This window comes from Plecotus auritus (genome assembly GCF_963455305.1).
Source record: "Plecotus auritus genome assembly, chromosome: 5".
Lineage (NCBI taxonomy): Eukaryota > Metazoa > Chordata > Mammalia > Chiroptera > Vespertilionidae > Plecotus > Plecotus auritus.
Genome location: NC_137776.1, coordinates 143,091,264 through 143,105,370, shown reverse-complemented (window position 1 = coordinate 143,105,370; position 14,107 = coordinate 143,091,264). Strand labels below are relative to the sequence as shown.

Sequence of the window (14,107 nt, the reverse complement as noted above, 5' to 3'; positions counted from 1 at the left end):
GAGAAGGGTGTAGAGTTCCAAAAGTGTGTTATTTTCATAAGCTTGCTCCACCTCTCCCCCGCCCCCACCCCCACACCAGCTCTGCAACCAGATGCACTGGCCCAAGTGCAGAAAGGCCAAAGCAGATCCGCCCCTCTCAGGACACCGGACCATCGCCTGGCGCCCAGGGATTTCATATCGTTTCACGGCTCTTATCTACGTTCTCTGGTAACTGTACCTGAGGACTGCCTCAGCCAGGTTCTTTTGTCATGTTTTATTGAAAGCAGCGGACTTCCAGCTTGTTGAGCGTTACAGTGACTCATTAACTGGAGAAGAACTAGGTATCTGAGGTAAGCTCTCCCTTGGAATCACACTTGACATCCTCTGGTGTAGAGTCCCAAGCACAGGATAGGGTCCGTCCTTCCTTCCTTCCTTCCTTCATTCCTTCCTTCCTTCCTTCCTTCCTTCCTTCCTTCCTTCCTTCCTTCCTCCCTTCCTCCCTCCCTCCCTCCCTTCTTCCCTCCCTCCCTTCCTTCCTTCCTTCCTCCCTCCCTTCCTCCCTCCCTCCCTCCCTTCTTCCCTCCCTCCCTTCCTTCCTTCCTTCCTCCCTCCCTTCCTTCCTTCCCCCCTTCCATCTTTCCTTCCTTCCTTTCCTCCTTTCTTCCTTCCTTTTGTAGTTTTGGTCTTCTAATTAATACCACACTCTCACCCAGCCCCTAACACATAACCCCTGGCAAATGAGTATAAATATATCTAAAGGTTAAAAAAAAAAGGTGGGGGGAGCATATTAAATGTCTCAGAAAATATCCCCTCTCCCTATAACCCATACCTATTACAGATAAAATACACTTTAAACTCCAAAGCTTCCAAACTCCAGTTCTCAGACTTGAAAGTGGCTTCATAATGATTTTATTTGGGAATAGAGAAGCCATATCTATCTGATTTCTTTACTGAATCCAAAGTGTAGAGAAAATAAATTGCAGGGAAATCAATTTCATTAAAACCAGAGTGATTGAAGGAAAAACCCAGACACAGGTCAAAAAGACCACAGAATCCAGAAAACAATGTTCCTTCCACATGACACTTAACCAATGGCAGAGGGGCAAGAATAACCAAAAAGAAAAAAAAAAAGAGCTTAAAGGAGAGAAAACAAATCAACTTAAGTTTCTATAGGACCTTTCCCTATCTCAACATAAAAATGAAAAAGAAGTTTTCCCTCTTTATGTCCATTTATCCCAGCAGTTCTCTCCTACTGGAGGTTGTTAACAAAAGTTGGCATTCACTAAAAACAGAAACCTTAATATAGTATGGCTAAAAGAGCATGATGAAAAAGAACAGCCATTTCCATGTACTTAGTCTCTCAGATAAAACTTACTTATTCTTGTAAAGAATAAGAATGAGTAGTAGTAGTAACCGCTAATATACAGGGTAGGGCAAAGGTAGGTTTACAGTTGTGAGTATATGAAACACAGAATTTATTATTTGATTATTATTTATTCATTATTGTATTATTTTCCATACAAACAACTGTAAACCTACTTTTGCCCTACCCTGAATGTTGATGGTCAATATTGTGTACTAAGAACTTGATCAGCATCACCTCGTTTTACTGCCTCTAGAACCTGGTGAGGTTAAGTATTGTTAGTCCTGCTATGAGGATGGGGAATTAAAAACAAACACACAATGGAGGCAACGGCAGGGGAGGGGAGGGGGAGGACATATGTAAGGCTTTAAAGATTTAAACCTAGGAAAAAAATACAACTTAAACACAGACATTAAACTGAACCAAGACTTCATTAGTAATAATAATAGCTACCATTTAATGAATCTTTGTTTCAAAGAGCTTTGAGACCTCTGCATGTTAATTCATTGAACCATCATCAACTCCCTGTAAGAAGAAAAATATTGTACTCTCATTTTACAGAGACTTGGGATCATAGGCTACACAACTAGTAAATGATGGAGCCAGGTAGTGTTGATTTACACGTGTTTGACTCCAAATCTAGATCTCTCTTAGCCACAGTACTATATTACTCCTCAAGTAGAATCATAGTTCAATTTAAAAAAACTATGCTATATAGAATAAATATGCAATATATTTGTGTCTGAAAGGATATAGATAATATCCATTAATCCACTAAGGCCAGTCAAGTTCACCCATTTGGATGGTACCCATAAATGACCAATTTTTTTTCTATTTACTATCCTATCTAATAAAAGAGCAATATGCAAATTGACCATCACTCCAACACACAAGATGGCTGCCCCCATGTGGTCAAAGATGGCCTCCCCCATGTGGACACAATATGGCCACCACAAGATGGCCAGCAGGGGATGGCAGTTGGGAGGGACCAGGCCTGCAGGGGAGGGCAGTTAAGGGTGACCAGGCCTGCAGGGGAAGGCAGTTAGGGGTGACCAGGCCTGCAAGGGAGGGCAGTTAGGGGAAAACAGGCTGGCAGGGGAGCAGTTAGGCATCAATCAGGCTGGCAGGGGAGTGGTTAGGTGGTGATCAGGCTGGCAGGCAGAAGCAATTAGGGGCAATCAGGAAGGCAGGCAGGCAAGCAGTTGGGAGCCAGCAGTCCTGGATTATGAGAGGGATGTCCGACTGCCCGTTTGGGCCCAAGCCTACCTGGATCAGGCCTAAACGGGCAGTCGGACATCCCTCGAGGGGTCCCAGATTGGAGAGGGTGCAGGTTGGGCTGAGGGACACACACCCCTGTGCATGAATTTCGTGCACTGGGCCTGTAGTAGTCTAATAAACTAGTAATATGCAAATTGACTGTCACTCCAACACACAAGATGGCCACCCCATGTGGTCAAAGATGGCTGCCCTCATGTGGACACAAGATGGCCACCACAAGATGGCCAGAAGAGGAGGGCAGTTGGGGGCGACCAAGCCTACAGAGGAGGGCAGTTGGGGGGGACCAGGCCTGCAGGGGAGGGCAGTTGGGGCGGACTGGGCCTGCAGGGGAGGGCAGTTGGGGGTGACTGGGCCAGCAGGGGAGGGCAGTTGGGGGTGACCAGGCTGGCAAGGGAGGGCAGTTAAGGGTTACTGGGCCAGCAGGGGAGGGCAGTTGGGGGCAACCAGGCTGGCAAGGGAGGGCAGTTAGGGGTTACTGGGCCTGCAGGGAGGACAGTTAGGGGCGAGCAGGCTGGTAGGTGACCAGGCCAGCAGGGGAGGGCAATTAGGGGCAATCAGGCCAGCAGGGGTGCAGTTAGGCGTCGATCAGGCTGGCAGGAGAGTAGTTAGGCAGTGATCAGGCTGGCAGGCAGAAGCAGTTAGGGGCCATCAGGCAGGCAGGCAGGCAGGCAAGCAGTTGGGAGCCAGCAGTCCTGAATTGTGAGAGGGATGTCCAACTGCCCGTTTAAATGAGGGGTCCCAGATTGGAGAGGGTGCAGGCTGGGCTAAGGGACACACCCCACCCCCATGCACAAATTTCATGCACCGGGCCTCTAGTAACTAATAAATGCTGTTTCTATAATGTATTATTAATATAGTAAAACAGAGTCTTTGGTATGTATTAATGTAAGGCCTTAGGCTTATGCATATCCTTGTTCCTGAATTTTCTTGTATTTCTTTTAAATTAAGGTTAAAGTTTCAGACTCCCTCTGGTTATTTATTACTAAGGCAAAGTAATTTGTAGTCTGTCATCATGTATAATTTCCTCTTGAACAGATGGGTAATAAGACAAGCACATAAATGTGAGCATTTCAAAACTGGAAAATACCAATTAAATCACCTGCTGCATGAGTACAATATAAATGCCATCTCTTTTGGCCAGGATACAAAGTAGTTTCTTTCCAACTGGTCTAGGGATAGGGAGTTAAATGTGGCAAGTTTGTATTTTCTGGAGCCCTTAAGCTAACAAAGAAACTTGAATGAGCATTTAAAATCTGTGCTTAGGGTTGCCTATCTGAAGATCTTTCCAGTCTGAAAAACAGGCCAATTATACCTTAATTTTGATGCTGAATTCTATTAGAAAGAAGTAGATTTTGATTCTGACTTATAATCTCCAGCTAGAAAGACATTCAACCACTTAATTCATGACTTGAATGGTAATGTTAGTGTCACAACGGGTATAGATTATATTTCCCAGGAGTACAAATATACAGCTTCTTCAGTAAAACGAGCAATACAATGTAGCTAATGATGTGAATTACTTCAGGCAATGCTGGGGTTTTAGGCCTGGCTTCTTTACAAGGCTGGCAGGACAGTAAAACTCCATGGCATCCCCATGTGATGTAGAATTTCACAGCACTCATTTGTGGTAGCAGTTATCAAATCTATTTTGTATATTAAAAAAGTTGGTAGTCATCAGGTGAGTACCTGGTCCACACTGGTAAACGGGATCCAGGTCTTACTGGAGTCAGGAGGGAAGCAGCATGTGTTTTAGACTTAATTTGAGTTCCCCTCTTCACACGCACACACTAAGTCATTTGAATATAAAATCAATCAAAGCAGAGTCTTTACCTGTGTTGGTCAGCACAGCATCGCTAGTGCCTAGAAACATGCCTGATAATGGGAGGTGCTAAGTGAGTATTTGCTCAATTAACTAATCAGTCAAGTCAAGTTTATTCTGAAGATTAAATGAGGTATTATATGTTAGATAATTCTGACTTCAAAGGAAATTAATATAGTTCTGATTCTTTTGTAAGTGTAAATGGTCATTTCCTTAGAGAAAATTAATTTGTATTAGTTTTATAATATAAAATATATAATTTAAAAATAGGGTACTCGTTTAACCTACATTTTTCTGAAAAAACTCACAGAGAAAGTTAATTATGAAGTCTCTCAATATAAATCTGTTTTCCATTTAACAATTTCAATCATTTACATTCAAAAGTATAAAGAATGTCATGTGCTTACATATATGTCTAAAACTAGTAATTTATTAAATTATAGAATCTTGAGTTGAACATGGCCTTGGGTAGTAACTAGTTAAACTCTGAATTTTGTGAAAACTCCAAATAGGGGAACAGAGAGCCAGAGATATAAAAAGATTGCCCAAACAACAGAGTCAATAGGGCAAAAGACTTCAACCTTTAGAAAAACAATTCCACGTCCCACTTCCTCCATGCAGGTCAGCTTCAAACACCATCGCAGACACAGGCTTTTCCTGTCTTTGGTGGGCTATTTTCTGTGAGATGGTGAGTCCAACCCAATGACTCTGCCAGTATACTCCTAGAAAGGTTTCAGACTTTTCAACTATCATTAAAATCATAGTATTAGAGGAATCTTATAAAATGTGAAATGTATAAGTAAATAAATAACTGACTTAAAAATAAATACTTGATAATACTTATTATGGAAAATAATGCCCCAAATAGAATAACTATTAAAGAAATCTACAACTACTCATCTTACTATAGACCTGGTAGAATCCTCCCTAGGACCTGGTGCAAAAGAAGAAATTTATGTCTTCCTCAGATTAAAAATCAGCATAACCCACTGGGGAAAGCACAAGCTTTGGGCCCAGACAGACTTCACCTTATATCTCAGCTCCTCTACTAACAAATTCTGAGACAGCTGAGCCACAACTCTAAAACAGGAAGGCTTATGTGCACATTGCAGGCACATTAAAGATAAAATGAAATGATGTTTGTAGAGTGACTGACTCATGATGGCACTCAATAAATTGATGGTTGTGATGATGATAGAACAGAAAATTAATGTCAGTTCTCCACAGGGAGGCAAAGCACCATTAAAGGTGAAGAAAATAGGACCACCTAATAAAATAATAAATTACATATTGAAGGGAAAATAATCCACATTTGCTCAAATTGTCCAGTTTGACTGTTCCAAATTTTCTGGGGGAAGAGAGGAAAAGGAAAGATAACTGAAAGTAGTATAGGGTAGCTCTCAATTTGATTTTTCCACTGTAATATACATGATAGATGGTGGTCATAGGTGTAACTCATTTTTCCATGCAACTTCCGGCAATACAAAGAATTCCATCTGTTTCTATCACACTCAAGGCAGGCTACTGCAACACTAGTGAGCATGACATTCTTATTTAGATGGGCTGGAACCTGCTCTATCATTAATTATAAATATCTTGGGATACATCTCATAACTGATCAAGATTCAACCCTATCATTTTCAGAAATGAGTAGACTGTGGCCCAGAGGGATTAAATGACTGGCTCAGTCAGTGCCAACAGCTAATCTATGGCAAAGCAAGAACAAAATTGTATTAGGATCTTAAGGTACCATATTTTAGCTGCACAGTTAAAACCTAATGAATCCACGATGTCTCAATTTTTTTTGATGTGTCTTAATTCCTTCAATTTCATAGAATGGTAGATATTTGGAGAATTTGTTTATATATAATTTTACTCAACACCTATTTATTAAGGCCAAACATGTTCTAGGCCTGGTGATCCAGGGGTGAATAAAATTACAAAATCTCTGCTTTCCTGTCTTGCAGAAGAAATGAACACAAGTAAAATAAAACAAAATTATATTAAACATTCAATCAAAAGACAGTATTTTAGATCATTGTAAATGCTGAGGAAAATAAAGCAAGAAAGTGATGGTACAGCAATATGTTGGAGGAAGTGCAATTATTGAGCTGATATATTTTAATTCATTGCCATTTGATAGTGAGAGATTGAGGGCGGGGAATAGTAACTCCGAAAGTGTGCACAATCGTGTCAGTGAAGTATCCAGCAACTGTGCTATCTCCTTGTGGAGGCCCCATTTTAAGAATGCAATGCCACATTTACCCAGCAGGAAAACCAAAGCATGGGAAAATCGGGTCCTAGTCAAAACCTTTAGAAACCAGAATATGGCAAGATTGTGCTCAAAACTGGTTTTAAAAATGGTATTCCTGCCCTAGCTGGTTTGGCTCAGTGGATAGAACATCGGCCTGGGAACTGAGGGATCCTGGGTTCAATTCCAGTCAAGGGCACATGCCTGGGTTGTGGGCTCCATCCCCAGTAGGGGGGCGTTGCAGGAAGCAGACAATCAATGGTTCTCTCTCATCACTGATGTTTCTATCTCTCTCTCCCTCTCCCTTCCTCTCTGAAATCAATAAAAATATATTTTGAAATAATGGTATCCCTTTTTCTTTATATTCTTTGTTTTTAAAAATAATTTATTAGTATGTTTACAATATTATAAAATTTTTAGTTGCCTTATTATAAGCTTAGAGCATTGTTCTAAATAGGTTTTTATTTAAGTAGTAGGAGCCATTGCGGGCCCTCAAGTCGCCTGTCTGGCCCTGCCTCGCTCCCTGGGCCCCACAGCAGCCGCACCCGCTGCTGGTCCGGCCCTGCCTCCCTCTCTGGCCCTTGAAGCAGCGGCGGCTGCTGCTGATCAGGCCCTCCCCCAGTGCAGGCGCCCGGAGGCCCCTGCCGCCCCACCCCTGAAGCTGTGCGCAACCACCTCCTCCTATCCGATCAACCCGTTACGGCGTCTGAGTTAATTAGCATATTTCTCTAATATATATATATATATATATATATATATATATATATATATATACACACATATACACACACACACACACACACACACACACACACATATATATACATATATATATATATATATATATATATATATATATATATATATATATAAATTCTCCTGCCTTCCTGTATACTATGAATATTGTATAAAAATGAAGGTATAATATGATACTCTGATAGCAAGTTCCTGGATGATTATTGTTTATTCTACTTTAGAGGTTTGAAAATGAGGCTCTAAGATTTCTTCATTCATTTTAGACATTCATTTTGATTATTGTCTAACATGGGTGTATATATATTTTTCAATGTCATGTTCATTGCCCAAGTAAAATCTCTGCCTTCCCATAATATGACTCAATGTCATTGTGCACAATAATGACTTTCCTGTGTAGGAGAAAGAACAAGGTCAGAAGGGGAATATTTTGGTAGAAAGGGAGAGTGGGATCTCCGGTGCTGTGATGGGTAAGTACTAGTAAGTCTTCACAGTGAGCAAAAAAGATGTAAAATGTAGGTTTATTTGTTTGTTTTCTTGTTTTTAATCTTTCCCACTAAGAAAGGCATCTGATAAGCTTATGAGACATTTATCTAGGACAACCTTCTCATATGAGATCTGTTGAGCACTTACTTTCAATTGCTTTGATTTTATTTTCCCATGGGACACAAGCAGCTTTGAAGTTCTCAAAATCACGGAGAAATTTGGCCCATTTCTGAAAAGGAAGCGAAGAACATCAAGAAAGCTTAACCTCTTGTTTGTTAAGATGTTCATCCCCAACCCCATCCCCAGATCTCACAAAACACTGAGCTTGGAAAGAGCTCTCTGGCACAATGTGTTGCTGTTTGTAAAAAAAAAAAAAAAAAAAAAAAAAAAAAAAAAAAAAGGGGGGGGGCGGGGGGAGGGGCAAACAGTACTTGCCTTCCTGTTCTCCATTCTCCTCCAGACCAATTCAGTTCAAAATTTTTCATGGATCCTTCTTTTACAGAATATATGCTTAAAAATACCTGTTTATTCTGCCAGACGTAAGAGAGCAGGGACTGATTTTGCATCTAATAAGGTGATCAGCAAATGGTATTGACTAATCAAATAAATATTCATCGCATGAAGAAATTAATGAAATATGAGTAAGACATAGATCCTGTCTTGAAGGTCTTCTGGGTCTATTAGAATATACTGTATAAAACAGGAAAGTTCAATACAGGATGATAAGTACTGTGACATGGGACACTTCACTTTGGTAGGGGTAGAGCAGTCAGCTAAATGGAAAGCTATGGTGTCATAGGAAAGGGAAGAAGTAGAAAAAGCCATGAATTTGTTTTTATAAAAGAACTTCCTTCCACTTTACTCCATAATGCTGGGCCATCCAGAGGATCGCTTGGGAGAATGGGGGCAGATAACTTTGCACGTGTGTACATTATGCTGGATAATGTGTGAGTTGCACAGGCACATAAAGCCCACATACCAATATGAGGCAAGTCTAACGTTCAAAGATTACCCAAATGAGAAACATCCCAAATGTCATCTACAATAGAATGGATAAATAAATTGCGGTCTCTTCATACAATGGAAAATAACATGTCAATAAAAATGAACTATAAGTCCTGCAACATGGATGTATCTCATGAACATAACATTGCATAAAAAAAAACCCAGAAACAAAAGCATAAATACTATGTGATTTCATTTACTTAAACTGTAAAAACAACAAAACTAACCTATGAGATATATATATATAATAAAAATATAATATATATTATATTCAAGATATATAAACTTTATTCACAAAACATCTTTATGAAAATATATTTAGCTTATTTGTAAAGAGGGGATAATAGTACCATGTACCAAATTTGCTGTGATAATTAAATTTAAATATAACTTTATAGAAGGATTTAATTCAGTGCTTGGCATATAGTAAATACTAAATATTAGCTTCTCTTCTATATTTTTCAAAAATCCATATTTCATTGGTATATCATTTGTATTTTTTTATTTACTATCCAATTCACAGTTTATGCTCATGGTAGAGAAGAACTACATATATGGTTCTGTTACTTGTAGACATTTTGAGAAATAAATTTTGACCCTGAACCCCTTAACTACCAGGTAATGAAAATCAAAGATGCAGTCTTTTACTTTTGGGAGTGATAAAATTACACAAGTAAATCTTTTGCCATGAACCAATATTTCTGAACTTATTTTTCAATTTAACTCCTCTAAGGGTCCTTTTAGGATTTTTTTTTCTGAATCACCCCTCCAATCCAAGTTCTAATATCACAGATATAGTGTATATGTACTGTGTATGTATATGTGCTTTAAACATATAAAGTGCACTTTTTTTTCTCTCGTTCTCAGAACATAATCAATTTTCTCCCCCTTTACAAGTCAATATAGCCTCCATTGAGAATATATGGCATCAACCAAACTGAGTTATTAAAATACTTACCTTGGCCATCATCATCTTAAATGCAAACCACCGCTTTCCTTTTCCTTTCCCAAGAGCTCCTTCATTCTCACTCACAAATTTTTTTGCTTCCCTAAGAAAATAAAACAAAATAAGGGGTAGGTTGAGGGTGGATTGAGATTATTAGAATATAGAGGTAGTGAACATTTAATTTTATTAATTTTTCAATCTTATTTCTTCCAAACCCTTAACAAGTAAATCTAAGCTGTATTTCATAACCTAGGGACTTGCAATGGATATTTAAGATTTTTAAATTTTGGCCAATAAGAATAAGATAGTTTGGTCTGGCTTATTTATCAGCTGAAGTCATTGAAAAGCAAGGAATTTATACTAAATGTCAAATAAAGAACCCAAGCTCTTCTCATTTCTACCATATATAAAATTGAATCTGAACTTTATTTCAGATTTTGGCAGTCAGAATGTTTATTTTAAAATACTTTCTTTCCTTCTTTTTTAAGGATTATTATTTTTTAAAAAAATAGGGCAGAGAGTTTAGGACAAACTGACATGCAGCATACTTATTGACCTGGTATTTAATCTTGTAAAAGCAATTACAACTTAAAACAGAAAATTCACATTATGTAAAGCAATGTGATTGAGTGAAGAGGAAAATGGGAAGGAATTCTCTTTAGCCCTGCATTTAGAAAGGGCTTCAAATTCATATTTTACCATCATTTCCAAATATTTATACATTTACAGTAGTTATGTTAGTGTCTTTGTGTATATGTTAAAAGACATTTATCAAAACAGTTAATATAAACATACTAGAGGCTCAGTGCATGGATTCGTGCACTGGTGGGGTCCCTCGGCCTGCCTGTGGGGATCGGGCTGAAAACGGCTCTCCAACATCCCCCAAAGGGCCCCATATTGTGAGAGGGTGCAGGCCAGGCTGAGGGACCCCACAGGTGCATGATCGGGGCCAGGGAAGGACCACAGGTGGACTCCAGGGCATGTCCGGCCCTTCTTGCCCAGTCCTGATCAACCAGACTCCAATAGCAAGCTAATCTACTGGTTGGAGTATCTGCCCCCTGGTGGTCAATGCACATCTTAGCGACTGGTCAAACAGTTGAACGAAGAGTCGGACACTTAGCATATTAGGCTTTTATTATATAGGATTGAAAATGTACACTATTTGTAACTTTGGTCAATTTTGTTATTGTTGTTTATTTGATATATGAAAAATCTTTATAAAGTAGAGGTGGGCCAGGCTTATTTTGATGTCACAGGGGCCATAGAGAACCCAAGAGATGAGCCAGACCTGGACTGTGATCATACAGGTGCAATGCTATTGTCAGCTGGATGGCCCCTGGAATATGCAGTTTTACAGATAAGACCATTCAACACATGACTATAAATAAACTTATTAACAAACAAAATAAATCTTGAAAAATAGGAAAAGTCAGTGAATGATTATTTGTAAGGTGTTCTTAGCGCTGAACTCATGATTTTACGATACCCAGTGATCAAAACACAACACACAGCCACTGACACAGCTGATAATTAGACAGTGGTGCCTTACTGCTCATGTATGCCTTTGTACCACCCACATTCTGCCATTAAACACACATGAACAATGAGAAGATTCTCTGTAGCCACCCCCCCCACCCCCTGCCCCAGATCAATTCCTTGACGGCATGGACAATATCTTCTTCTGTAGCTCCCATAGTGTTGACCACCACTTTGACTATAGGAGGTGCTCAATAAACCTAAACCTCCTGCAAATAGAGCTGAATAGCATAACTCGGGGTATAGATAGATAGATAGATAGATAGATAGATAGATAGATAGATAGAGGAGTGTGTAATAATCGTAATTTCCAACATCAATTAATGCTTGAAGATAAAGTCATTCTAACTTTGGGATTAAATTCTTCCTTGTTAATCTTCTCAAAACTTCATAGGGGAGCCTCTTGGAAATGGAGAAAAGCTACTAGGCTGGCCTTGTTTTCAAACACCCTGACATTTGACATGACCTCTGGGATGTGAAGTTTCATTGAAAATGGTTTCTAAAACACTCGAGCCACATCAAAAAGAATAAACTGACTTCTCATGGCTGGGTTTTAGATTTAGGCAATCAAGAAAACACATCACATTTAAGCATTACCTATCTATCATAGAGATGGTAAGACAGGAGTGTGGTACCTAGCAGACATTTATAAAATGTTGAACTGATCTAAACTCAAAATCAGGTAACGATTCTAACTCAGCCTCTGAGATTTGTCTCTGTGGCCTTGGCCACATTTTTGATACTCTCTGTATACACATTCATCAGTCCTGCTTCTCACAAGAAAGCACACTTGTCCAAGACTCACAGAGACCTGAGCAAGTTCTGGCACAGGTCGCATTACCGTAGTTACTGTGTGGCCTTCAGCAGGTCAGAATTCCCCAACAAACAGATAAAAATCAGGCAACTGCTTCCCTCCCTGCTTGCCAGGATGGTGGCAAGAATAAGGTAAGATCACAGATGTGAACGTTTTGAAGGGTTTATTACACAGTCAATCTTGCAGTAATGTTTGTTTTGAAACTACAAATTTGTTCTGGTATGATTGATAGATTATGGAACAATTTGAGCGTAACACAAAATTTTGTTTGCTTATACGTGATTTTATCTACCAAAAAAAAACACAAACAAAAAACACGGAGAGAATGCCGAAAATTGCATCCAGCGAAGCCTAGCAGTGTAAGAATAAACAAAATGCACACACCTCATCTACGAGCTCCCTGACTGTACCATCTAGTTTAGCAAAACCACATCCATTCACAGCTGGTGCTACAATGACCCTCTTTCCACACTTTACAGTAACACAAATTGCAACCCTGCTAAAGCTCTTCCACAGCAAACTGCAGGTCTTTTTCAAAATAAGCTGCCACATTTATTGTAGCATTTATGTACTTCTTAACCATTTAGCATGTGTAAAATGTTGCTGTCATTTTTACATCTATCTTTCTGTGTGTCACTGAAGACTTTTCTAAGTATTGTACCCCTCTTCCCATTTTTCCTATAAACGCTATGGTTTTCATTACCTGATTTTGCATATTGTAGTGATTTTTAGGAATCCATGCACCATGTTATATAGCAGAATTGACTATAATTCAATTACTTGGCATCAAAAATTTTTAAATTCATAAAACCAGTTATACATAGGAATTGTCACATCATTCTCTATTATAATAAACACATAAGTAGCAAATCAAAAATTCTTCTTAGTAAAGTTTGCTTTTCAAATGTCAAGTCCTTATTTTATGGGTGTATTCACTACTCTGGATACTTAGCAGATAATTGAAAAGATACTCAGTTTGGCCTATTAGAATTCTATTACTAGATGAGTGGCTGGTTAGAAAACTAGACTTCTCTAAACAGTCCGAACTATATAGAAATAGCTATTCTACTCTATATTTCTGATAAGATTTTTAATTGTGAGCTGATGATTATGATACAGAAACAATTGTCATGATTTAAGAGAGAAAGAGGAAGGTCAGGGTTATAACCAAATTAAAATCACCAGAAAATTATTTACAAATTCATTTAACAATATAGAAACTTATTTACATGGAAGTCATAGGTTTTTGTCATTTATTATGAACATAATTTTTCTTTGAACAATCTAAATGAGATTTTATTGACTATCTCCAATTGCCAAGTTGTCCTGATGTTAGGCATAGTTTCATATTTCCTAATGACTACTCCACACTGCCCGCAATATAAAAGTCTGGACTTCACTCTACTCCATATAATCTCAGGTATGAATTTCTTCTCTTCCTTGATGTCCTAACTTCTCCTCCATTCTCCAAGAGATTTGCCCCCAAATTTAATTCAAAAGGAATCCCTGAACAGCCCTTCTACCTCCCCCTGCTCCCCACTGCTCATCCTGGCCAACATAACTACTAGTCTCAGTTCATCAGGAATCTGGGTAATGACTTTAAAACAAAGTCAGCAGCCATGGGTGGGTAGAGAGTAAGTGTTTAGTGAGAACAGACTCTTGATTCCCCTAATTTGATGCTCTCTGGATGTAAGGAAGCACTCTTGCTGCTCGAAGGCATAGAAGAAAGAACACTGGACTGCATGTGGTCAGTGACTCAAGGAGAGAACATGTCTTACACTGTATCCACAGCTGACCTTTGCAGTGAGCTGGCATGATGTCAGGATGAAGAAAACCAGCGTCACCCAATCCCTCTTCCCTGATAACAGATTTCTTCA

General features: G+C 39.1%; 1 protein-coding gene across 2 annotated transcripts in view; it reads right to left on the bottom strand.

Annotated features, from left to right (window-relative positions):
• The window catches only part of TMC1 (transmembrane channel like 1), a 241,810-nt gene that overhangs the window by 66,772 nt on the left and 160,931 nt on the right, over window positions 1-14,107 (bottom strand). For both annotated transcript variants that reach the window (XM_080668801.1, XM_080668800.1), the window contains 2 exons: window positions 9,893-9,983; window positions 8,077-8,158 (listed from right to left, as the gene is read on the bottom strand). In XM_080668801.1, the coding sequence (XP_080524927.1) occupies window positions 8,077-8,158; window positions 9,893-9,983 (173 nt within the window). The remainder of the gene's footprint in view (window positions 1-8,076; window positions 8,159-9,892; window positions 9,984-14,107) is intronic.